Here is a 27,542-nt window from a genome sequence, read left to right on the forward strand (position 1 = left end):
CATCTCCGTCAACCACCACTGTTAGAATTTGGGGAGGGGATTTGAAAGTCCATCAGAAAACACTCCCCTTCGAAAGTCCACGAAAACAATGTCCCAACTGAAGTGAAATTCATTTCAGAACACGCACAATTAAGAAAATCATACACGATCCACTATTTCTGGGACACAAATATCTACGTTCTGTCACTATTTGGCTTTGGATCAGTGAAATCTTGAAATTGACAGGTCACACCATGCAGATTCCTCGTTTCCAAATATCCGGCTCGTCTGCAACCTAAAAAGCGGCTATTCAGTCATACTCAGTCACATTGGTAATTATATGGATGAGCCAGCAGGCTCGATCAATCCCAGATAATCTACATAGATAATCTACCACATCATAGATCGGGGTTGTCATCTTGCTTCATTCTATAACTCGTTACGGAGAATGTAAACACAAGATTGACAGCTGTGAGGTGTGAGTAACCGTGATGTAGGTCAAGTCCTGCCACATCCAAGTTCGAGGTGGAGAGGTATTTATTTTGATTTTATTATTGTTTACTGGGGGTAATTGCTAACTAACTAATAACACATACACATGTTAAATGTATAATAGAATGTTAATTCATAAAGTTTATTGTAGAAATATATTCGTTTAGCATTTTAAAACCTTTTCCTATAACCCGTCACCCCTACAATAGAAATGATGGCATGTTCGATTTCAAAGAAATGACCTCTCTCGCAAAATTCCGAGAAATGACAGTCAGTCCACAGTGTACAACAGTTTGGTAGAAATTAAAACCTCTCTCTTTGGACTAAGTATGGAGTGTTATTTGTCAACTTATTTTGAACACTTATTATGAACTACTCACGACTATGGTGTTTTTAATCTTGAACTTTAGTAATAATTATTACATATATAACTACCTGTGACTACTTTTCGGGATGTTCTAAGATTGTGGACCTGTGCACCTGTGTTGTTAAGCGTTGCAAGAGAGCACCGTTTTCAAAGCGTTGTTGCCGTCATGGTAGAATGGAGAATTACCTACTGTGTTTTGAAATTTGATGTAGTCCCACTGTGAAGTAGATACCTCTTTATTAAAATTTGGAACCTCACGCTAAAGCGCTCGGTTCAAAATTAAAATAAAGAGGTATCTACTCTACACTGGGACTACATCAAATTTCAAAACACAGTAGGTTCACCTCCTAAAATGTACGATGTACGGGGAGCTATGGTATCCGCATTAGTATAGGTATCTAACATAGCGATATGTACATGTATGGAGAGCCATAATTCTGATCATTTGGCATCAGATATTACAATTTAACCAAGCACTAAGAGCCATAACATGTACACTATTAATCAAACATTATGATATATACATACAACGATAGCTTTAGAGTATGAATTAGTTGATACCAGCTTTGAGTTGGATACAGAATTATTGTTCTGTCACTTATTCATGACAAACATTGTTTTTTGTCTGAAAGGGTGAATCGAACAATTCTATTTCTATTTACAACAGATGTTTTAGGACATTTTGTTACGGGGACATTTTGTGTGTGTGTTAAACCTGGAACTACTTTTTCAGTATTTTCTGGTACAAATAGTGTATAGAACCCAGTAGATCAGATGCTCAATCACAAAGCAACATTACAGTATGTGAGCAAACTATTAACAACAGTATTGTTGTCCGTGATTAGAATGTGCATGTACATGTAACAAGATTCAACCACCTACAACAACTAGACTTTGTGGTGAGTTAACAAATGTTGATCACTGTTGACGCCTCTTTGTTTATACTGGGGGCGGTCGGGTAGCCTAGTGGTTAAAGCGTGCGCTCGTCACGCCAAAGAAGGGTTCGATTCCCGACATGGGTACAATGTGTGAAGCCGTGGTTAATGCTGAATCCTCTGTTAACACTTTACCATGATTTTGAATCAAGATAACACCGTTTCGTCATATATGCAATCATTATGCAATTCCCTCAACTTCGGATCAATATATGCCATTTCATGCCCTCAAGGACTAAACATGTGCAATGGTACAGCATACGTCTATTTGTATTACCAAATACGTAAGAGAGGGCTGGCTTAAGAAAGTTATAGAAGCACAGCTTCAAGTAATACAATAACAGAATAGAAAGTCAGTTTAGGGGCGAATATTGATGGTCCAATGTCGCCCAAAATCGCTGTGTCTTGCAGGTGTGATCGTGCGTACGAATACCATAATCCCCCATGGTGATGATTGTTTTGCCTGCACCGTGCTTGTAATGGTTACCCTCACCATAAAACTGACACGCTGTGGGTATCACTGAAGTACTGTTCTGGTTCCACGTTGTCTTCTCCACAGGTATGTTGGTAAGCCCTAGAGGAAGCAGCGATGTCCGAGTCATTACCTTGAGGACGTCATCTGCCATAAGCCCTGGTGACACTGTTCAACGCACCCCTTCACAATTACAGAAATAGACCATGCCTGTTTCAGTGACCAGCAAGTGACAGATCTGCCCCTTCTGACACAAGAACATCGAACACGGCATCAAAACCTTCAGCTTTAGCCATCATTAGTGGCGTCTGCTGCAACACACTGTCTATTCTGTTCATGTCAAATCTTTTCAAATGTAGGAGGCGTTTCACGATGGATGCGTTACCTCCTGCGCATGCCCACATCAGGCAGTCTCTGTCGTTGGCATCTTTTAGAGACAGATCAGCTCCCTTTTCCACAAGAAGATTAAAAACATCGTAGTGTCCAAGGTACATTGTCTGCATGACTGGAGTTGTTTGATCTACGTCATTTCTTTTATTGATGTCATAATGATTCGTAGACAGCATGTGATCCACGATCTTGACGTTCCCTCCACTGCATGCCCACGTTAGACAGTCACTGTTGTAGAGATCTAGCTTTAACAGGTCAGCTTCCTTTGTCACAAGAAGAATGTACACGTCATAGTGACCACCTTTAGCTGCAAGCATAACAGCAGTTTGGCTGTCCCACCTACCTTTCCTGTTGATATCAAACGTGTTCTTTGACAGCAGATGTTTAACTATAAATGGGTTTCCACCTTCACACGCCAACATCAGACAGTCTCTATTGTTGGTATCACAAAGTGACAGATCAGCTTCCTCGCTCACGAGGTGATCATACACCTTGTCATGTCCATTCAGAGCTGCCATCATGACAGGTGTTTGGCGTGATGCCCCACCTTTGCAGTTTATGTTAAAACGCTCCAGCCCAAGTAGATACGTGACTGTGGAGAGGTGTCCCCCACAGCTTGCTAAATGCAGACAGTTCCGGTGTTGGCTGTCACACAGAGTCACGTCTGCTCCCTTGGATACAAGAAACTGTAGGACTTTGTCCTGACCCATTTCAGAAGCTATCAATGCTGGAGTCAGTCTTTGATCACTAGTATCACGGACATCGATGATATCGGGGAACAGTTCACAGATATTCTTTGTTATGACTGTGTTCCCCCTTTTACACGTATAATGAAGACTGGTATGTCCATCGCGATCTGCCAAAGATACATCAGCTTTTTCATTTATAAAGAAGTTGAACACGTCAGGAGCACAAACCTCTGCAGCAATCAAAAGTAAGGTTTTGTCATTGTCAGTGTCTAGTTTGTAATCCACATTGAATCTCTCCTCTTGCTTCAGTAGGGTTACAATGTCGACAACACGTTCTCGTTTGTAGTTCTTCACGCATACTGCTGCACTTTCATAAATGTCAGATTGGGTTTCTTTAATGTATTTTCTATCAACAGCGCTCAATGCCCCCCTAAACAGTGCATCACTATTAGATTTTGAAACCCAATGCAAAAAACATTTCCCAGATGTTTTGTCTCTCTGTTGTGCTATCGTTGTCAACTCACCACCTAACTGGGTCACAAGTAAGGAGGCAATGGTGTCGTCACTGAGTACAGGGTGTGTGACTGTCCATTGGAAACATCTCTGTCGGATGCCTTCCGAAAGTCTGTCCACAACAAGTTTGTGTAGATTAGGGCTGATGTAAATCATATTTGTGACATCATCGGTAGTTGATGTCTGAAGCTTCTTCTTCAGTCTCACCTGCTGATGCAAGAACTTCAGAGAGCAGTACTGCATCAACAGCTCAGGATTCAGGTGACTCAGAGCACAGGCTGCAGCATCATATACCGACGGGTGAGAGAAGGAAGCGATGTGGTCCTCCACTGTACAGTAAGTGCCTTTAAAATTGCTTATCTCCTCACCAATGCCTGTCCGAGTACAGGATACCACAACTTCTTTGACAACATTAAAGAGATGTGTGAAGTCATCTTTTGTCTGAAATGTGACAAGGTTGAGCTTCCCCTCACACAGGATGAGGAGAATGAGGGCTGCTGATCTGCTGCTGCCTTCTCGGATGATGGCGTCAAGATCACCTCTCAGACAGGTCACGGGGTTCTGGAAGAAGTCCACAGGGTGCATCTGAAATACAGGATTTGGGAAGAACCGGCTACACATAAGAGGAAACCCAAATCCGATATTTTTTGAATTGGCAATATTTTGTATTTCCTTGTTGGAGAGTTCACACTTCTGATGTCTTGCCATAAACAAATGTAAGAGGCCTTTCTTTTCTTCAGCCGTCCAGTATTCGTTGGTCATATCCACGATTGCTTCTGGCCTGAACAGACTGGATTTGTACTGATGTAGCCGGGAACATCCTCTGTTCCAGTTGTATGTCCGCGATGTAAAGATGAACAGTAGCTTGAAGGATGAGTTGGGTTGCTCTCCCCTTGAGGTGCTGTCTCTCTTTGAATCTCTCTGTTTTTGTGTAACTTTCCGTTTTGTTGACGAGGCATATTGAGTCAGACTATTCGCCAACACATTGAGTATTCTCTTTAGCTTTGAAGGGCAGTGACAACCGTCAAATATATCATCAAATACAACCAGCATATGAGAACATCTTGTAGTGATTTTTTCAACATCAAAATCGTCAATATGTTCCACAAACAATGCTTCATACTTTGACATAAACTTGCCACAAAGCATCGCAGCAATGCTGGTTTTGCCATCTCCAGCAGACCCAATGATGGCGACATGGTGGTATCTTTTCAAAAATTTTTTTACTTTTGTCAAAACTTGGATATCCACAAAGGTACTTTCTACTTGATCTATTTTGAGGCGAAGGTCTTCTGAAACACACAAATAACATGGTCTAGATCAAATTTTTATGATATATATATAATATATATGTTAAATACCATACAATTATTCGGTTACCAAATGGAATTATATTCTCTCTACAGTCTACATACTATTATACAGACTGTGTCTCCAGACTTGCCTTTTGAGAGACTACTAGCAGGGTTCCCAGTGGTTACGCCGACAGTGTCAGCTTTTCCGAAGTTGTACTGTGTCACCGGAGCGCCTACGACAGAAAGGTGTCTTTGTCTTTATCTTTATCGGTCAGTCGACTTCAGTTTGAACACGTATTCAACAAAGCCATCTGTGTAATTTGACTGTCTATATGGGTTATTCTGTCTTCTGCGCGGATGTGATTCTATTATTCTTTTGCTTATCCATATATTGCCTTGTGGGGCGGTGACCGCACGAACGCATGAGCGCGCACTCACAAGTAGTAGTAGTAGTGATTTCATATTTTTTTATACGAATCCCTCATTATAAGAGGAATGACAGAGATTTGTAAATGAATTGCCTTGAAAACAGGTCTTGTTTCAGAACAGATGGTTATCTCACCATAGAAGTGTTGTGATGTGGATTGTCTCCCTTGTTCCTCATTCCTTTGTGCGGGATCAGTCTCCGATGACTTGCCGTTAGATGAAAAGCAGTTCCCCATTTTCTTTTATTCTAGAAACATATTAATACAAAATTCAGATTGGAAGATAATCGGTCTTATTGCTATCACGTCATTAGGCCCTTGTAGAACTATACTGAACCGCAAAAGAAACGTCACCCCAAGTAACATTGCATGAAAAGTTGTCATTTAAATATCTGGGTAATTTTTGTCAAAGTTTCTAAAATTTAACATTACATTGACCGGAAAAATTAAATTCGATGATAAAAAAACAAAGCAGGTGACAATAAAACCGATCGCCCACAAACGCATCACGGCAACGGCCATGGTTACCCGATGCACGTGGGTTCCGTGCCAATTGAAATGCACATGCGTTCCCCCATTTCTTGCCCTATAAAAATCCACCCAGATCCGATAACATTCAATCGTTATTGAATTGATACCACGTGTCAAGATTGACGAGAAATCAGCGACACCAAGCCCTTGGACGATTGCAATCTGGACAAACCGCGCGGCAAGTAGCCAATGTATTTCAAGTCCACGTAAGAACCATATACAGGCTTCAGCAACGGTACCAGACCACCAACACTTCAAATGACCGACCAAGGGTCACCACCCCACGGCAGGATCGTCAGATTGTGCGACAGCTTCTTTGTTACTTTGTCGCTTTGTTACTGCCGCGGAAACTGCTCGACCAGGCCATGGGGACACACCAGCGACACATTAGTGCAGACACCGTGCGTCGACGATTGACGAGCAGACACCTCCACTGTCACAGGCCACACCGAGGACCCATTCTGACACCACGTCATCGCCGGGACCGTCTTCAGTGGGCAAGACAGCAGCAGCATTGGCGCCTCCAACAGTGGAGAAGTGTCCTCTTCTCAGACGAGAGCCGTTCCTGTATCTCAACAGCAGATGGCAGAGAGAGAGAGTCTGGCGACGCCGTGGGGAACGTTTTTCGGATGCTTGTGTTGTTGAGAAAGACTCATTGGGTGGTCCAAACATCATGGTGTGGGGTGGAATTGGTCTTGCACAGAGGGTCGGCCCTGTGATCTTCCAGAACACATCGGTCCTGGGAGAGGCAATGGTGTCACAGCAGCTCGGTACATTGATCAAGTCTTGAGACCACACGCCATATCTCATTTGGCATGTCGCCGCAATCACGAATTTCAGCATGATAACGCCCGTGCCCACACTGCGAGAGCAACAAGAGACTTCCTCCAGCAGAATGGCATCAGAACCAAGCAGTGGCCTGCCCTCAGTCCCGATTTAAATCCCATTTAGCACCTGAGATTCAAAGACGCCTGAATGACGTCCGACCAACACCGACAACTGCAGCCGAACTGCGTCAGGCGTTCCTCGGAGTGTGGGCTCAAGTACCTATGGCCTTCATCAACCGCCTCATCCATTCCATGTATCGACGTTGCACGGCAGTCATCAAAGCACATGGCGGACACACGAGATACTGACTTGTGATGCCATTTTCTCAGAGACTAGTGCTGTGTTTCACTTTCAGAACATTTGACACTTTTATTTCAACCTTGATGATAAGTTTTGCCAAGTTTCACCTTTTTAATATATCTCAAAGTATGTTTACAGTGTTTGGACAAATAAGGTTTCTCATATATCTATCCATGGTGACGTTTCTTTTGCTTTTCAGCATATTTAGTAACAAAGGGTTGTTGAAACCAGCAATGTGATGTAACGCTAGTAAAGGGGCTCTGTGGAGCGTATAAGTGCCAAAGTCTCAAAATGAGTCTCGTCTATGTAGATAATACTTACGTTTACATAGATGCTACTATTATCTACGTAGATGATACCACTCACATCTACGTAGAAGATACTTGCATCTACGAACCTGATATAATAATATACGTTGCAGAATGTATCATCTACAAATTATCGATTAAAGTTATAATATTTTATCGAGTATTCTACCATGACATTGATGAATGCTTGATTCTGGTTAAAAAGAGGTTTCTTTTTTGCTACGGAAACCCCTTTCAAATATAGTAAGCCTTTCCACACAAAAAAACGTGCGTATGAATACATAGATAGCCTACATATCGATTCAAAGAAAATGGCTGCCGATCTATCACCCCCATATGAACTGTAAAACATATCTATATTTCCTCTAATACACGCTGGGTCTCTAATACCAGACAGGTCTCTAATACACGCCGAGTCAAGGGCTCTCGCGAAATTAATAGACGGCGTATAGTGTCAAACAGAGGAAATACGGTAGTTTCATATCGGGCCGTTCTGGGCCGCAACCCCGACTGCTTCGATGATGACATTAAAAGATTTAGCGAAGGCATATCTTTTGCATACAAATGAAATGTTTATGAAACTGTTAGATCTACAGAAATGTTCTATGGTGACCAGAATCGGAACAATTTAAGCTATTTCCTCATTGAAACAACCGACAATGAAAGTAAAATATAACTTTATAATTTTTTTTGAAAAATACAACATTACATCAGCAGGGACAGTTAGTCAACGTGTTAATGTTGAACAGCATCACACTGTGCATCAGTACTAGGTTGTCTTCTGGTTTCCTCCGTTAGTGTTAACAATTTCTTTGGCAGCCATAACTGAGAGTGCAGTGCAGATGGTACAGTGACAACCGGGACACGTTAGGACGGTTCTCATTTCAGGGTGGGGAGGTATAATTCAAAGATTCACACATTCAAAATAAGTGGAAGAGTTATATCTAATAAAAAAAATTAGAAAATAATAATTGTTCATTTTTTATTTTTTTTCTGAAACCCACGAACAGGTAATTTCATATTGAAACAACCGACAATGAAAGTGAAATATAACTTAATAAAATATGTTTGAAGACATTTTATTCATGACAACATGGTGTTTACAAACCTTTTTCTGATCGATATCCATTACCAACTCCGTCAACCACCACCGTTGGAATTTGGCAGGAGGGGATTTGAAAGTGCATCAGAACACACTCCCTTTCGAAAGTCCACGAAAACAATGTCCAAACTGAAGTGACAGCTTATTAAACTTGATGAAATTCATTTCAGAACACGCACAGTTATGAAAATTATACACGACCTACTATTTCTGGACCACAATTGTCTAAGTTCTGTCACTATTTAGCTTTGGATCCGTGAAATCTTGAAATTGACAGGTAACACCATGCAGATTCCTCGTTTCAAAATATCCGGCTCGTCTGCAGCCTAAACAGTGGCTGTTCAGTCATACTCAGTTCCATTAGTAAGCATATGGATGTACCAGCAGGCTCGATCAATCCCAGTAAATCTACAGGTAAATGTTGAACCACATCATAGATGGGGGTTGTCATCTTGCTTCTCTTAACTAGATCAAGTTAATGTAAACACATGATTGTCAGCCATTGACAGCTGTGAGGTGTGAGTAACCGTGATTTAGGTCAAGTTCTGCCACATCCAAGTTCGGGGTAGAGAGGCATTTACTTTGATGTTATTCTTGTTTACTGGGGGCAATTGCTATCTAACTAATAACTCTTAGACATGTTAAATGTATATAGGAATGTTTATTCATAAAGTTTGCTGTAGAAATATATTCGTTTAGCATTTTAAAAGCTTTTTCTATTACCCGTCACCCCTACAATAGAAATGATGGCATGTTCGATTTCCAAGAAATGACCTCTCTCACAAATTTCCGAGAAACGACAGCCAAGTCCACAGTGTTCAACAGTGTGCAACAGTTTGATAGAAATTAAAACATCTTTCTTTGGATTAAGTTAGGAGTGTTATTTGTCAACTTCGTTTGAAAAACTATGTGTTTTGAACACTTATTATGAACTACTCACGACTTTGGTGTTTTTTAATCTTTAACTTTAGTAATATTTGTTACATATACAACTACCTGTGACCACTTTTCGGAATGTTGTAAGATCGCGGACCTGTGCACCTGTGTTATTGGCGCCGTTTTCAAAGCGTAGTTGTAGTCATGGTAGAATGGAGATAAACTTACTGTGTTTTGAAATTTGATGTAGTCCCACTGTAGAATAGAAACCTCTTTATTATAATTTGTAACCTCGCGCTAAAGCGCTCGGTTCAAAATTATAAAAAGAGGTATCTATTCTACAGTGGGACTACATCAAATTTCAAAACACAGTAGGTTTATCTCCTAAATCGACACTATTTCCGGGTCAGTTACATATGACCTCTGGCTTTATTAATAATGATCAGTTTGTTTGACTTTCTATCTTGACATGTCTTTGTTGATATACTATTTAAACATTGCATAAGGTAAATCTTCATTTCAATGTGTCGAAATTACTGGAGAATGACACGCGCCACACTCTCTTACAACCGTAATAAAGGAAGAAGTGCACAAAATGTTCTCCAAACTACAAACAAATAAACAACTCCAGGTCATTATTCAAAGTTTTAGCGAAATTATACATCAACCATAACATTGTTAAAGCTGTAGAAATCTCTCGAATATGTTTCTTCTTAAGATTTCTCCAAAAAATTAAGTTTAAGATGTGAAACGTGAATATGAAGGGGTGGGAATCACTCAAACTGAAAATGAAACCACAGAAAACTATAGTGGAAATAGTTTTCTGTATTTTCACTTTAGTTTTTGACATTTTCGCTTTTGTTTTTGACATTTTCATTTTAGTTTTTGACATTTTCGTTTCACTTTTCAGGGATTCAATATCTTCTTTACACATGATTTATCACATATTTGTAAGACAAATCGTGTGAATTTGCAAAAGGTTACGATAAAAGTAAGTGAAATATCAAAATATTGAAAAACAGACTCCATGTCCCTTACGGGCCACCGTACCAAACCAATACTCGTCACCATCCTATAGCACTGAAGGTACAACTCTGCAGTTTGTGTTTTTAGTTTAGCGCTGATAGTTTGACAATTTGAAATAATCTCAGTATGTTGTGAGTGAGTGAGTATGGTTTTACGCCGCTTTTAGCAATATTCCAGCAATATCACGGCGGGGGACACCAGAAATTGGCTTCACACATTGTACCCATGTCGGGATTCGAACCCGGGTCTTCGGCGTGACGAGCGAACGCTTTAACCACTAGGCTACCCGACCGCCCCCAGTATGTTGTAACATACGGAAAGGGCCAGATGGAAATATAAAACCACCAGGCTCCCAAACATGAAATTAAATCAACAGTAATTAAGTAATCACCTCTATTTAAATATAAATGTTTGTATAAAGTAGTATCCAAATAGTGTCGCAGATTCACAAGACAATATCACTGTCGGAGTAACATACATACGATTATATCACATACGGAGATGAAAGTATCTTCTACGTCATTGAAAGTATTATCTGCACAGATGATAAGAATATTGGACTGTGATACTAATCCACTTCCGTAGGAGCCATATTCTAGACAGTGGTGACGTGAAATGGGGTTTAACGTCTCGTCCAAGATTATTGCACTTACATGTATATAGCGACGTGCATGCACGTGTATGTGTGTGTGTGTGGCTGCTTGTACTAGTCCGGACTGATGCAGATTTATAGTGCTAGCACACTGAGATACCATGGCACAGTTTAACATGAATACCCCACTCAGACACAGTATACTGACTCCGAGCCGACCAGTCCTTGTTTTATCCCCTTTATGCCGAGCGCCAGACAGGGTAACAACAAGTACCTTTTAACGTCTTTTGGTATGACACGGCTGGGGATCGAACCCCGGACCTTGCGCTCTCCTAGCGGTCGCTCTACCACTAGACCACGGAGGCGGTCTTCTAGACAGTGTAATTAGTGCAGTGTGTGAAATTGAGACACTGTAAAGGCAATCGCCGTTAAGACTGCAATACATAATGACAGATGTTAGATGGCAAGTAACCGAAGTTGGGTTTGGAAGACAAAAATGAACCATATTTAGGACTGCCGAGACTTGTACCCTTTTAACATATGCGCACGCTAGTCTATGTGTTTCTGTGCAATCAGACAATGTAATGTGTTAAGTCAATAAGTTAGTAATTGAATGTTGTTTAACGCCGCAATTAGCAAGTATATGACGGCGTTTTCTGAGTAATATTGTCTGGACCAGACAATACAGCGACTGGTATCATGAGCAGCGACCTACGCCAGTGTGTGTGTGTGTGTGTGTGTGTGAGTGTGTGTGAGAGAGAGAGAGAGAGGGAGAGAGAGATATCATACGAACGACTCCGACTATACCATAAGTATAGTGATCACAAATGTTCTCGACAAAGTGAGCGTATCCTGCTTCACTGGTGACACTCGTCACAAACACATGAAAAGACAAGACAAATCTGAAAAAAAGGGGAAATATATAACAATCATGAATAATTAATTTCTAAGTACTCGTGGAATTTCTGCAACATAAATCCATTCCAACTTTACGCGGGATTAATAAGCTTCCTCAGAATCCAATCCATATAAAGGGAGAGATATTGCAGGGTCCAGCAGGTGTACCAACGAATCCTTGTCAAAGGTAAGAACAATAATTCTGACAGCAATCAAGTAAACTGATAAATTGTTCAAGAGGGATTTTGATTTCGTGAAAGGGGTTTGGACATCAAATTACAAGACTGAAAGTAACTCTACTCAGAAATAGACAGATACCGAAATATGTGAGTTGCTGTACTTACCGATTGGCAATATTATGTCTAACTTTGGACAGAGAATATTTAGACAAGTAGAAGGTATCCCCATGGGTACACCACCACTTGACGCAACCTTGCTATGACTAGAAATGCAAACAGGGCGAGGCCTGTACCAAGCTTTGCGACAAGAAATGATTTCCATTCTCCAATCAAGCAAGACATCATCACCTCTTATGGCGTCTACATTTCTCCATAACTTGGGTACTTTAGAGCGTGTACATTTCAAATTTCAAGGAAAGACACATTTTGCTTACAACAAAGTTTTGAAATCTAGTTTTTTTACTACCATGGCCTTGTTGATTTGAATGAATTGTATGGTAGACATCGAGAGTAATTTACAAAATGTCGCAAGCAGATGTTAGCGCTCTGGGAATAAGGTGTGAAATCTGCAACACAAGTCTGCCTGAGGGTCAACAGATGGGCACGGGTGGCTCGGTCGTCTAATGCGCCGCGATTCGCTGTGCAGAGTTGCGTCCCTTGGGCACCCCAGAAACCTATGATTGTGGGTTCGAATCCCGGTTCGCCCCGATTATGTTTCTAGGTTGGTCAGCACCATACCCGTGCTCGTGGGTTTCACCGAAGTGGTAAACGTCTGAGACCTGCATCACTTCGGGCTTTCCTCCTACATTAAGCTAACACGCCGTGATATAACTGGAATAATGTTAAAAGCGGCGTTAAACCCAACTCACTCACACTATTCAAGGTGAAATAGTCATGATCACTCATGCATCACATTCTGAGCATCAGGCCGTATCATATCATGATTTTACTTCGGCAGAATGGGACTGTAGGCATATTGGGAAGACACCTTTACTATGACCTTTGCAGGACGTTAACACACCTACTTTCCCACGGGTATTTACATTTTTTAAAAGTTGTTTGGGTGGCGGGTGCTACCAGTCGAACGGGACGTGGTTCCCCTTTTCGGGAACACCTGGTGTCAACACTGCTTTGCACTGATGAGTTCATAAACTATCCATCACTATTTTGCGTATTACGCCATTGAAGTCTGTTTTCGCAGATACGAGAAACTGATTATTCTCTGGCGATGGCGTTTTGAAGCTCTATTCAAGCTTATTGATGGTGGCTGGTGAGTTATCGAGTCTGGGCAAGGCACACCAATAGCTGATGGCAAGACCAACGATCGACCCGATATTCGTATTGTAGTCGAATCGTACGGTAAGCATGACGTTCCTGACCTTCTTGTCTGGGAATCCCCACGCGATCCTATGGATTGTTAGCCTAGTGAAAATGTATGCGATAAATATCTTTCTTTTCAACATGAACAGCGCACTTTTGATCGCTCTAACGTGATATTTTCACGTGTGCCAGTCGTAAACGCTTTTTAAATTCATGTTGTATTTTCAAAGACTAACAACATGCTGATTGAGAAATATACTCTTATTTGAAAAATGCTGTAATACTTTTGACCATCGGCTACGCTTTTACTATCACGTGATTTACGGCTTTATGTACCCCAATAGGTTTGATTTTTACATAAATTTAGTTATTTTGGCATAGAGTGTTTTTGGTCGGTCGGTTTAGTTAAATAACCTTTTACTGTTTTAAGTGTAGGATGTTTTGTATTTTTTCAGTTATATACATGCGCATGTATTTTCTTCTGAGGTGACCGGACCGCCTCCGTGGTCTAGCGGTAGAGCGTCCGCCCGGAGAGCGTCATACCAAAAGACGTTAAAAGATGGTACTTGTTGTTTCCCTGTCTGGCGCTCGGCATTAAGGGGCTAAAACAAGAACTGGTCGGCTCGGAGTCAGTATACTGTGTCTGAGTGGGGTATTCATGTTAAACTGCGCCATGGTATCTCAGTGTGCTAGAACTATAAATCAGCATCAGTCCGGACTAGTACAAGCAGCCACACACATACTCGTGCATGTACGTCGCCATATAAGTGCATTAATCTTGGACGCGACGTTAAATCCCATTTCTCCTCACCGCTGAGGTGACCGTGCTTATGCAACATTCATAAGTGACGCCATAAATCCACTTCAAGCGGCATGGCGTCACTCTGCTAGTTATGAACACAGGGAACTCGGTGCTGTTCACAGTGATATGTCCGAACCTTCAAAGTTTATACATATATTGACACGACTAATTTATGTGTTTGTGTTATAACGTTTAAATGCATCATCCAAAGTTTGAACATTTTAATGTTTCAAAGTATTAAAAAGGTTTTGGACTGGCATTGTGTATAGCCTATGCGTGCATTTACAGCCACATGGTTACGTCATTCAGCATCACGGCACACACCGGCAACAACCACAACATTGATAAACCTGTAATAGCAAGCAGCCATGCACGAACTTAGCTTTTGTTAACTTTTCAAAGCCTCGACTAGACATTTGGCAATAAGTAAGCACGGTTCTGCGGGGTGTTTTCACAAAGTGCAAGGGGCATGTGTTCAAGGTCTGGTGATCTCAGACAATAGGAAGCCAGTGTGATTACAAACACTAGGGTTATGTAAAAAGCGAAGTGGTAGAAAAATGAAATATGTAAATGACGATTTAACCATAATGTTCCGTCATATTACTGGGACTAGCTGGTAATAGTGCTAAGCATAAATGTACAATACATAAAGAGATTAATCCTTATTCGCAAGCTTAAACCTTTCGAAATTCTACCCAAACTTTTGTTTTTGAACACAGTACAGAAACATTGGTGAATCTCCCTTTGAGATCCCGCTTAGGTTCTTCTGGAGGTCCTGTGTTGGATCAGCTTGCCTGTGTTGAATTATCTACTGTTCATTAGGCAGGAATTGGATCATTTTGAAGATGAATCTTGCCAATCATCATCTTCGATCTCCCGTGTCATCCTCAGGCTGTCGTCTGTGCGGTTTCCATCGGGTGGTTCCAAGGTGACTGATGTTTTACCTCAACCCAATCTTCAACGAAGCGAGGTGGTATTGCCTACAAGGTCGTCGTGACGTGGCATTATGTACTGGATCGATGTGGTTTTCATCCATTCTCCTGACTTCCCTTGTTTACGCTACTCTCATAACCACCTGCACACAAATATCTATCGTCGAGAGAAGTAGGAATATTACCTTACATCATTCGACCAGTACATTGTATTCTCCCGACTTAAAGTCTTCAGATGCATTGATTTGTTTGAGAATAAGACGCATCTCGCGATAGCTTACCTCGGCTTGTGACAGCGAGCGTTTTCTTGGAAATCTAACGTGATAAGATTTCCTGGAACTCATCACTGTAATTGTTCGAAAATAGCATTTCATTTAAAAACGAAGTGTGAATGTTGGTTATTGTTTTATATAAGTGGCTTAAAGTTGTCATACACAGCGACACTGCTTGCCCTTTTCGGTAATCGAATTACAGTATCGATTTACCTCATGTCAGTTATTGGTTTCTTTATGACGAGGGCAATACCGACTTAATACTAACGTATATACAACATATAATCAATATATATAAATATTCATATTGTATTAAGGTCCTACCTGAAATTTTCTGTGGTTATAGGGTAAATTCCCCGCCCAAACTGACCCAGCCGGGGAATGTCTGTCTGTTGTTACGTCCTCAAAGCTACTTTCTGTTTCGAACATTTGATTGACACTTTCAGTTGGAAGGTCACGTTGACATGCATGTATTGTACAGAATTAGTGGCAGTATTTTGGGATTTTTGGTTGGGGGAGAAAATTTTATCGGCTACTGTTCAGCATGTTTTTCAATGTCAAACATCATTATTTCTCTGAAAGGAAAAGCCAAAATTTATTTTGTCAAATCTAATTATTTTTAGGACATCCAGCATGTTCAACGACCCATCAGTCAACGAAGCATTACTATGCAACATGTCAATGTGTTCGGGTAACTTGGTGTTTATTTGTTTGTGTGTTGTTTTACGCCATAGTCAGCTATATGCCAGGTAGGTCACGGCGACCTGAAAATAACTGAATCATACAATCAGGTGGTTGATATATTGATCATCGTCCTAGATATCTCCATACAGGCTGAAGTAACACGCTTGGCAGTAAGGCGTCTCTTGTGTTTGGGACTTCTCCAACATACCAATCGTACTAAACCTTAGTCTAATCCTAGGACATGATAATGACAATGATGACAGACAGTTTGTTATTACATGTATTTTACTACATATTTTTTATTCATAATACAATATTTCATGTTAGAAATTTGATTTAGTTATGCGGTGGTTAAATAGAGTACATGCAAGTTAGGCTTCACTAATAAGAAATATCGAGTTTTCGGTACAATGTATTTGATTGTGACAGTCCTCAAAAACGTCGTCAAAACTCCCCAAAGGACATGTTCCACAGGGGAAAAAAAGCCAGTTTAATATATTCACAAACACAGCCTTGGAGAACAAACGGTATTCTTGCGACTACCATATTATATCTAGTAACTGTGTATACTTATACATTTGTATATGGGCAGGAGAGCATCTGAAAGAAACTGAAACCCTTGTCAAGCAACGCAGTCTCTAGAGACGATGGTCGGCTTTGGGTGTGTGAGTTTGGTTTTACGCCGCTTTTAGCAATATTCCAGCAATATCACGGCGGGGGACACCAGAAATGATCTTCACACATTGTACCATTGTCGGGATTTGAACCCGGGTTTTCGGCGTGACGACCGAACGCTTAAACCACTAGGCTACCCGACCGCCCCTGATCGGCATTGGTGTCTTCTCTGAGTTTAGTGTGAGGCTTGACAACCAGTATGGAAGATTAGAAAATTCTGTTTGATGTCGTTGTTATTAAGTTGTGACACCTCGAATTCAAGTGTTTTCTTTGGTTCACGGACCAGACATTTACATCTTTTGGCTTAAAACATCAAAAGCTCGCTGCTTCTTCCAGTGCTGTCGTTTATGGCTCTGTGAAAGTACAAAGTACTAATGAAGTATTCCAGTATAATAAAAAAAAAAAAAGCCTACTTGGTGACGAATCTTGGGCTGCCTTACATGGCTTCATCTAGTCTTTGAACAGACTATATCACGGCGTGTCAGCTTAATGTGGGAGGAAAGACTGAAGTGATGAAGGTCTCAGACGTTACTGGCGTGCCCAAGTGACGCAGCTCTGCACAGCGATATGCGATGCCTTAGACGACTGGGCCAGTCGTGTCCCCGATGGGTGCACTAATGCAAGTTTAATAAACGTAAATAAATCGGAACAATTTTTGTTTGGAAATTGAGCCATTTATTTGTCAATTACTCGATAATGCATACATGTTTCACAAATAACAATTTACTAAAATTATGAAATCGTTGAGACTTTATCCAGTGTTCTGTGAGGTCACAAGCTGAAGTCCATCATGGTATGATCTGGCTACGGTATTAATACCAGCGGGGAGGGAAACAATCCTGTTCACATTAGAAGTCATCCATGATGTCGTCTCTTGGACTCTTGGTGGGCGGTCGGGTAGCCAAGTGGTTAAAGTGTTCGCTCGTCACGCCGAAGACCCGGGTTCGATTCCCGACATTGGTACAATGTGTGAAGCCCATTTCTGGTGTCCCCCGCCGTGATATTGCTGGAATATTGCTAAAAGCGGCGTAAAACCCCACTCACTCACTCACTCACTCACTGTGGCAATCCGAGATTACCTATTGAGTATGATCATGTGACTTTACATAATGACATAGCCTCCATCGCATTAACAGCATCACACATCACACAGATATCAAAACGCATTATTGTCGTCTGTTGTTCCATCGTTGATGACGTCACTATTTTCGCAAGGAGATGATCGCCTTCTGTCAGGACCCGCTCTTAGGCAGGTGTGGCACCGTGGTGTGGATGCTGGATGTTGATTGGCTGGAATGTTTGGGCGGTACTTTCCACTTGTATCAAAGACACAACCAGAGTCAAGGTTATTTCTTAAACACTTACTTAGAGGTTCGGAGGGAAGGGATTGGCGTGAACTTGTATAATCCTTCCCAGACGCAGGACACCCCTCGGTGTCTGTGTGGGGCATGAGACAACGAAGGAGGGAGGTTGATCGGAAGGTGTCTCCGTGGGAAGACCCGAGGTCACAAGGAGGGCCCCTGCCGACGACAGTGTTCTTGATAACGCTGACTTCGTAGGTCGCCGCAATTGCGTCACCAGGGCACACCTTTAGAAGAAGTTCTACAAAATCAAGTTTAAGGGTGCAGTTGTCTTTGAAAGAGGCTTGGTCATCTTTATTCAGTACTTTGCTGTCGACTATCACCATCTTCCTCTCGCTGATATTGCGGATTTTGAAGACAAACGGATCTCTACCATCGTTCCACATCTCAGCGTACATTCTTGACATACGCTCGTCATTCAACCTAATGTCTGCACTCGAGCTTCGACCTATTGTCACCTTCTCTCCAACAAGTCGTCTGATGACGTAAGAAGGGAGATAAGCGGAGATACTGGTGCTGAGGGTTGGTTGGTAGAAGATAAGCAGACGACTGGGTGTTTCTATAGTCGCTGCACACGTGTCTTTCATTGTTGCACTCTGTGGATAGACAAGATATCAGGCTTTAAGGCCAAGCTTTTTTATTTTTAGTATTACGGATTTTTCAGCCCAAAGTCCAGGGTTGGAGGAGGGAAAAAATAGCCACATGCATTTTTTTATAATGCAGAATGCCTCTGGCATACTTTATGAACATAAAGTGTTCAAAAGACTGCCATTTGTGACGATAAAGCCACAATAAAAATTCTACCACTTACAATACGGACAATTGTCAAGGGAGGCTATTCATGTTCGGCTTCGAGATCAACAAAGATCGATTATGTATCTCTTTACTAGTTTACAACGGTAAATTCATATGGGTTTTTTTATCAAAAGGTGATGATAACAAATAAAATAACTGACTACGTGGCTATCGGCGGGGGAAAAAATGGAAATCTGATTTTGTTTTTTACATTTTCTAAAAAATTAGAGTCGGCGGGTCCGTAATTCGGAAAATATAAAACGCCTGGCCTAAAAGGACAAGGTATATTCAGGGCCATTGTTGGCCCGATGCAATGGAAATGACAATGTACGATAAAGGATAAGGGCCCTTTTCGGCCGACGGGAAATGCCAGATTGAAAAGTTATTTAAAAGTTTTATTTTTTGTTTAACATTATCGAACGGGGATCCAGTGGCTGACAACTAGCCTCTCTCTTTCACTTTCACGTTTAAAACTTCTGACATGTAAAGTACATTAGTATGGTTAAAAAGAGAGAAAAATACGTCAGGGGAATCTAACTGTGAGCAAATCCCTGACCCAAGATATATTTTACTCCATTGTCATTATCGTCTTTCAAAAGACAATCAGCTTGGCTCAATGAGATTGAGCTTGGCTTAAAGAACTGTTCTTCTTCAAGTTGTAAGAAAGCCTATAAAAGCCTTTTCGACACTTTAATCTTACCTATACATATTCGGGCCTAAGTATCATTCATATTGACTTATCTGATAACTTTGAAACTAATTTTTAAACTTATGTATATCCTGTGGCCCCAAAAGGGCACTGACCATATCCTGGTATAAATTACGGATAACTTGCGGGTGTTACCGGTAGGGAACAACAATCTTGGATGGACTACGTGTGGAAATAACTACGAACAAGTGTAAACGTAGGTACGACTGAGTGTCAGGAAACGAGGGCGAAAAAACTGCTTTCCCCTTTCGCGAACACCTGGTGTCATCACTGATTTGCTCTTATTATATGACTGGACTACAGAAATCCAGTGATGACAACAGTTCAGGTAAGATTTTCATGTCGATTTCTAAAAAGTTTGCTTATTTCTTAAATTATGCAAATTTGATACCCCAAGACCTCTTGTTTTGATATATTAGTCTCTTTTATTAGCTTTCTCTGTAAGATAAATAAAATTTTCTCAAACATTCTGTGGATTTCGCGATCGCATTTTAAACCCCCCAAAATATGAGCTTTGTCATTAACCAGTTTCTATTCAAATACCGTCCGTTAAGGCTCAAAGTAATGTGCTATATGCACGGAATGACATTAACACAATATGATTTTGACAGAAAACGCCCTAAAAAACGGTTGGTTGGTTGGTTGTTAAAGCCTGCACTAAGCAATATTCCAGCTATATGTCGGCGGCCTGTAAATAATGGAGTGATTGACATCATGAGCATCGATCTACACAATTGGGAAACGAGGACATGCATCAACCAATTCAGAGAGCCGGACAACCCCATGCAGGTAGTCGCCTCTTACGACAAACATAGTCGCCCTTTACGGCAAGCATGGGTTGCTGAAGACCTATTCTCTTCCCGGATCTTCATATGTGCCCTTAACAAACAGACAATTATAAACCTACTGGCTGTTTGTGTAACTCGATATGCAGTTTTTGAAATTGTGGTAACACTTCGTAGGAGGCATTACAACGATTGTAACACCTCGCAGGGGGTATTACAACGACTGTAACACCTCACAGGAGAGCTTACAATCATTGTAAACCCTTGATAGAACAAAAACTACGAACAGCCTACGAGACGCACGTGCAGATTTCGTGCCATTGCGAGACGCACGTGCAGATTTCGCACCGTTGCGAAACCCACGTGCTGAGGTCACCGGTTTCATTGAAGCGATTTCACGACTGCAGGCGATATCTTATCTCTGATACAGGTTATACATTTGAGAGTTTTTATTACAGTTATTCAATTAAAAGCGTTGTCTATGCGATTTCACGACTGCAGGCGATATCTTATCTCTGATACAGGTTATACATTTGAGAGTTTTTATTACAGTTATTCAATTAAAAGCGTTGTCTATGCGAGTTGGACAAACCATGTCTCCGAGGGATTACTAGAGATTGTAAACCCCCACATGAGGGAACGTCCCGTAGTAGGCCCCCTCGGGACGTTCCCTCATATGAGGGTTTACAATCTCTAGTAATCCCTCGGAGACATGGTTTCTCCTACACTTATAACGAAGGTATTTTGTGGATTTGAGGTTAATGGGGGTCCATATATTAATGTAGAAGTCTATAAAGTGGGTGGTCAATACAGGAGACACCCCATCAACACCCTCTGGATCCGCAACTGTACTGTGCGGAGGGAAGAACGATTAGGTCACACTATACCTCCTGGTTATACAATTCAAAAGAAGGCTATAATTGCGTGCATTCACTAGACGGGCATTGTTGACGTACGAGTTCTGCTTGGCAATCCATGATCCAGGAAGTGCGAAGGTCAGGGTCACCCTAGTTATGTATATCTCCTTTCCCGGAAACACCACAGAACCCGGATTTCTGGAACAAACAGGATGCATATATCTATTACCAACACTAGTTATCTATGAGTAGTGGGTGCTAGTCTTGCATTGACTTCTTACATTACTGGCTGGTGGTGTTCACCCCAGAAACACCACAAATGTGACAGAAGGGTACGAAAGCCTAATGGGGCCACTTTAGTACCATAATCTTATTTTATTTAAATTGAAAATTCCCGTTATTTCAATTATTTTCTGAAAATGTCGATTTTTTCTCTCGTTGCTTTGATTTTTCTTGTTATTTCGATTATTTTCTCGTTATTTCAAGTGTATTTTTTCGTTATTTCAATTGTTTTCTCGAAAGTTTTCTCGTTTTACAGAGGTGAACTTGAAATGAATATGAAAATAATCGAAGTAACGCAAAAAAAACCTCGAAATGTCGAGTAAATATATGAAATAACGAGAAAATAATCGAAGTGAAAGGGAAAATAATTGAAAGTAACGATAAAATAATTGACATGACTAGAAATTTCGATTTAAAAAAAAATATTATGGCACAAAAGTGGTATGATTAGGTTTTCGTAGGAGGGATACATTCTGTTCTGGTTCTTGTTGAACCACCAACTATAAATCCCTAGTGAATACAGAACCATTAACTATTCACCCAAAAATATACAAATCCAATCAACCATGCATTCACCCCACGAGTATACTGAACAATCAATCATTCAACCTACCCAACCAACACCCGAGTATACTGAACCAATCAACCATTCACCCCCTGGAGTTTATGAACCATAATCCATTCACTCCTCGAGTATTCTTAGCCAGTCAACCATTCATCCCTCGAGTTCACTGAACTATCAGCCATTCACTACACAGCGAGTATACTCAATCATCAACCATTCATTGACTATACTGACAATCAACCATTCACCACTTGGAGTATAATAAACAATCAACCACTCATCCTCTTGAGTATTCCCAACCTTGAGCCAGTCACTGCCTGAAGTATACTCAACAATCAACCATACACTACCTCGAATATACTCAACCACCAATACTACCTCGAGTATATCAAACATTCAGCCATTCATACTCCGATAGGGTATACCGAACGGACTGGTACATGATATGAAATACTGATACAAAGAAAGTAATAAATATAATAATGAAAATGCCGATCAAAAAGAATTGTTTAAAAAAACGTATAAAAGCCAATCAAACAATAATATCAACAGGTAACTACTTACTTCTTAATCCGCCGAATACCTGACAGGATAAACATACTAGTGTTTATACAACACTACAATAAATCACCCCCAAACACTACCCAGTGGTCTCATGTGTATATGTACAAATAGGGAATAGAAATAGGGACCACATCTCCCTGAAGCAACTCACCACCGATGTAACAAGCATGGTTAAATTGTCTGAAGTCTTGGCCAACTTCCTAGTGTGCCGGTCAACACGCCGTATCGACAGTTTGCCGTATCAGCCCCAGACGAGCATATCCATCCGGCCCACGACCTCCATGGTTGCAGATATTTGCATTCGGGGCGTGGCTTAGGATATTCTTCACAGAATTTGTTGAAAAGGAATTCAAAGGTCAGTAAACCCGGATGTGATGATAAATGGGATATGACATGCGAATGGACTGCTGTAAAGGTATGTGAATAGAACGGTGCATTGTACATGGTGTTCATTGGAGGAAAAGGAATGCAACATTAGATGTTATTGTTTTAGTTTCAAAAATATACACGAATTTCCAACCGAGTACTGCCAACTGAGAAGCGAATTATAACCTCGGAGAAACGTGCCTGCTGTGCGCATTCAGTTTTTCTAAAAATTATTATATATAAATACGATGTCATTAAGTTTAATTACACATGTGTTGACGTTATATTTGTTCAAAATGAAGGTCGAATGAAAGTTAAAACGGTGTGATTATTTATGTTCCGTTATCAAAGCTGTCACTAATTATGTTACTACCACAGCTTACCAGACTGCTAATGTTGTTATCATCACATCTTACCCAACTGATAATGTACTATCGCAGCTACCCAACTGTCATTGCTACTATCGTTACTATCACAGCTACCCCAACTGTCATTGCTAATATTGTTACTATCACACCTACCCAAACTGTCATTGCTAATACTGTTACTATCGCAGCTACCCCAACTGTCATTGCTACTATCGTTACTATCACAGCTACCCCAACTGTCATTGCTAATATTGTTACTATCACACCTACCCAACTGTCATTGCTAATATTGTTACTATCACACCTACCCAACTGTCATTGCTAATATTGTTACTATCACACCTACCTAACTGTCATTGCTAATACTGTTACTATCACACCTACCCAACTGTCATTGCTAATATTGTTACTATCACACCTACCCAACTGTCATTGTTACTATTGTTACTATCACACCTACCCAACTGTCATTGCTACTATTGTTACTATCACACCTACCCAACTGTCATTGCTACTATTGTTACTATCACACCTACCCAACTGTCATTGCTAATACTGTTACTATCACACCTACCCAACTGTCATTGCTAATACTGTTACTATCACTCCTACCCAACTGTCATTGTTACTATTGTTACTATCACACCTACCCAACTGTCATTGTTACTATTGTTACTATCACACCTACCCAACTGTCATTGCTACTATTGTTACTATCACACCTACCCAACTGTCATTGCTAATACTGTTACTATCACACCTACCCAACTGTCATTGTTACTATTGTTACTATCACACCTACCCAACTGTCATTGCTACTATTGTTACTATCACACCTACCCAACTGTCATTGCTACTATTGTTACTATCACACCTACCCAAACTATCAACTAACACAACGGTCCAGGGTGCCGTAAAGGTACTGGAGTTACGATTACCCTAGCGCTAAGATCGCTTTGTACAACGGTCCAGTTCTGTGAGTGCTACTGTCTCAACTAACACAAAGGTCCAGGGCCCACTTGCACAAAGCGATCTTAGCGCTAAGATGATCGTAACTCCCATACTTTAGCATAGGCTTACAATAGTCTTAGCGCTAAGATCATTTTGTGCAAGTGAGCCCTGGTCTGTAAGTGCTACTGTCTCAACTAACACAAAGGTCCAGGTCTGTAAGTGCTACTGTCACAACTAACTCAACGGTCCAGTTTTGTGAGTGCTACTGTCTCAACTAACACAAAGGTCCAGGTCTGTAAGTGCTACTGTCTCAACTAACACAAAGGTCCAGGTCTGTAAGTGCTACTGTCTCAACTAACACAAAGGTCCAGGTCTGTAAGTGCTACTGTCTCAACTAACACAAAGGTCCAGGTCTGTAAGTGCTACTGTCTCAACTAACACAAAGGTCCAGGTCTGTAAGTGCTACTGTCTCAACTAACACACAGGTCCAGGTCTGTTCTACTATCTCAACTAACACAAAGGTCCAGGTCTGTGCTACTATCACAACTAACACACCGGTACAGGTCTGTGCTACTATCACAACAGTAAACAGTCACAGCACATGTCAGTGAGTCCTACCTATACTGTTCACACTCCATGTGAAACACCTGGTGACATGGAGTAGCATTCCTCGTAAGATCAAAGCTTCGTCATTCCGAAATACACATAGCACAACCCAATCGTTACACGTACCTGTGTACATAAAAAAACACTCCGGTTAAGACTGGACTCGAGATTATTGCTGAGCAGATTCTCAACTCTTCCGCATACAACCGACAGCAAAACGACTTACCTGTTGATCAGATTCACGCTCTCGTCAAAGGATTCACCTTACCTGGATTTGCGCTCTAGTCGCTGAATGGGGAAATATTTACGCTGTTGATATAGGTACTGTGACCTAATACTATTATTATTCTTACATAGGAGCTTCAGATATACTGGTTGAGACACTATATGAATCATTGTATGACTCGCCATTTGAAAATTGTTCCAAGTACTATACAGCCTAGACATTATGGCGTTGTTTGTTTATACTCATATGGTACTTATCAGTAATATCATTACCATCACCATGTTTCGAATTACAATATCATAACCATTGTATTTACTAATCCTTCTTTATGTTTTCACGTAATACATAAGGATTCATGACACCTCTACATCAACATTATCATGGCATATCATTTCTGTCATATTTATAAAATATATGATGCGTGTATTTCGTATGGTTTAAAGTTAAAATGCTTTTAGACTAAGGTCGTACTATATAGGCATGTTATCATTAAGATCTTAATTAATAAAACCATTACTCAGTATAATCAGACGACGATACAAGGGACATTTCTATGTGATATTTCGTCTTGATCACATGTGACGAGGTTCATATCCATATGAGTACTTGTAGTTTTAGGGGCCTATTTAAGGTTGTATCAAATTTGCAGACATTAATTAAACGTTTGAGCGCAACCCCCACCAACACCCCCCATCCCCAACACCCCTTCACCTCCTCCTCTATATATTACGTTCGTTGGAAGCATGTCTGATATGCCAGAAGCATGTTGAATAGGACACTAGATCCGGGAGGGTAGTCTGCAGGCCTGGTATGATTGATTCAGGTCGGTCAAACATACCTGTGTATCCTTTACTCAGGTAAACTTCTGAGACCTGCATCGATTCCGGCTTTCCTCACACGTTAAACAGGGCGGTCGGGTAACCTAATGGGCTCGTCACGTCGAAGACCCAGGTTCGATTCCCGATATGGGCACAATGTGTGAAGCCCATTTCTGGTGTCCCCCCGCCGTTATATTGCTGGAATATTGCTAAAAGCGGCGTAAAACCATTTTCACTCACTCACACATTAAGCTGCCATGCCGTGATATAACTGGAATACTGTTAAAAGCGGTGTTAAACCCAACTCACTCACTCACTCACGTTTACTCAGATTTCATAATGTAGGTCAATATAAGTGAGTGATTACTCAACTTACATAGAGGCAATGATACAAAGTCACGCACGTCACTATAACTACGAGGTCTCCACCAAGACTAATAAGGGCACAGGACAAAGGAGCGTAGACCCCCTTTAATTCGACCACAAAGCTCTTATCACCAACAACGTATGGTTTGATCCAGGAAGTGGAGGCGTCACCTAACGAGAACTATAAGTAACCAAGTTTACAAGGCCTAAATTAGCTACTTCTTGGTATAACCTATGGCCCGGGTACATTTTAAACCAGGTGTCCGGCCTCACATAACCAGTCTTACACATGGAGGTAACTTGATAGCTTCGTTACAACGTTGCGGACTGTTCCAGTTCGAGTTCAGTTTAGTCTCTGAAAAACCACCAACGATGGTACAAGAGTATATATATACAGTAAACTACGGTTATAACGAACACATTTATAACGAACTGACGGATATAACGAACTTACTTTTTGGTCCCGACTATTTGCTGTAGTTTTGCTGTATATATGCTTATAACGAACTACGGTTATAACGAACTAAAATTAGTAGTCCCTTTGAGTTCGTTGTAACCGTAGTTTACTGTATATATATATTATTTATTCAGACAGTAAGATATGTTACCGTCTTGATCTGCATTGAATATATATATATATATATATATATATATATATATATATATATATATATATATATATATATATATATAACCCCAAAATCATATATCATTGAATATATATATATATATATATATATATATATATATATATATATATATATATATATATATAACACCCCAAAATCATATATCATTGAATATATATATATATATATATATATATATATATATATATATATATATATATATATATATATATATATATTCAAAGCAGATCAAGACGGTAATATGTCTTAATGTCTTAATAAATAATATTTGATAATAATATACATATATACTCTTGTACCACCGCTGGCGGTTTTTCATAGACTATATATATATTCAATGCAGATCAAGACTGTAACTTGTCTTAATAAATAATTTAGAAACTTTAACGTAA

General features: G+C 40.5%; 2 protein-coding genes across 3 annotated transcripts; both read right to left on the reverse strand.

The window, feature by feature from the left end:
- Positions 1 to 1,272: 1,272 nt before the first annotated feature.
- Positions 1,273 to 15,889, reverse strand: LOC139446071 (uncharacterized). Of its 2 annotated transcripts, none has more exons than XM_071227344.1 (4): positions 15,847 to 15,889; positions 5,695 to 5,805; positions 5,282 to 5,365; positions 1,273 to 5,129 (listed from the first exon to the last, which is right to left on the reverse strand). In XM_071227344.1, the coding sequence occupies exons 2-4, from the start codon at positions 5,792 to 5,794 to the stop codon at positions 2,461 to 2,463; spliced, it is 2,853 nt and encodes a 950-aa protein (XP_071083445.1). In that variant the 5' UTR covers positions 5,795 to 5,805; positions 15,847 to 15,889; the 3' UTR covers positions 1,273 to 2,460. The 2 variants fall into 2 exon arrangements, with proteins under 2 accessions (XP_071083445.1, XP_071083452.1); XM_071227351.1 differs by lacking the exon at positions 15,847 to 15,889 and adding an exon at positions 8,633 to 8,776.
- Positions 15,890 to 17,560: 1,671 nt separating this feature from the next.
- On the reverse strand, positions 17,561 to 22,823 carry LOC139446083 (uncharacterized). Its single transcript, XM_071227364.1, has 3 exons — positions 22,800 to 22,823; positions 21,488 to 21,586; positions 17,561 to 18,838 (listed from the first exon to the last, which is right to left on the reverse strand). The coding sequence occupies exons 2-3, from the start codon at positions 21,506 to 21,508 to the stop codon at positions 18,038 to 18,040; spliced, it is 822 nt and encodes a 273-aa protein (XP_071083465.1). The 5' UTR covers positions 21,509 to 21,586; positions 22,800 to 22,823; the 3' UTR covers positions 17,561 to 18,037.
- Between the last annotated feature and the right edge of the window lie 4,719 nt (positions 22,824 to 27,542).

This window comes from Haliotis cracherodii, unplaced genomic scaffold (assembly GCF_022045235.1).
Source record: "Haliotis cracherodii isolate W230 unplaced genomic scaffold, xgHalCrac1.p SCAF_10, whole genome shotgun sequence".
Lineage (NCBI taxonomy): Eukaryota > Metazoa > Mollusca > Gastropoda > Lepetellida > Haliotidae > Haliotis > Haliotis cracherodii.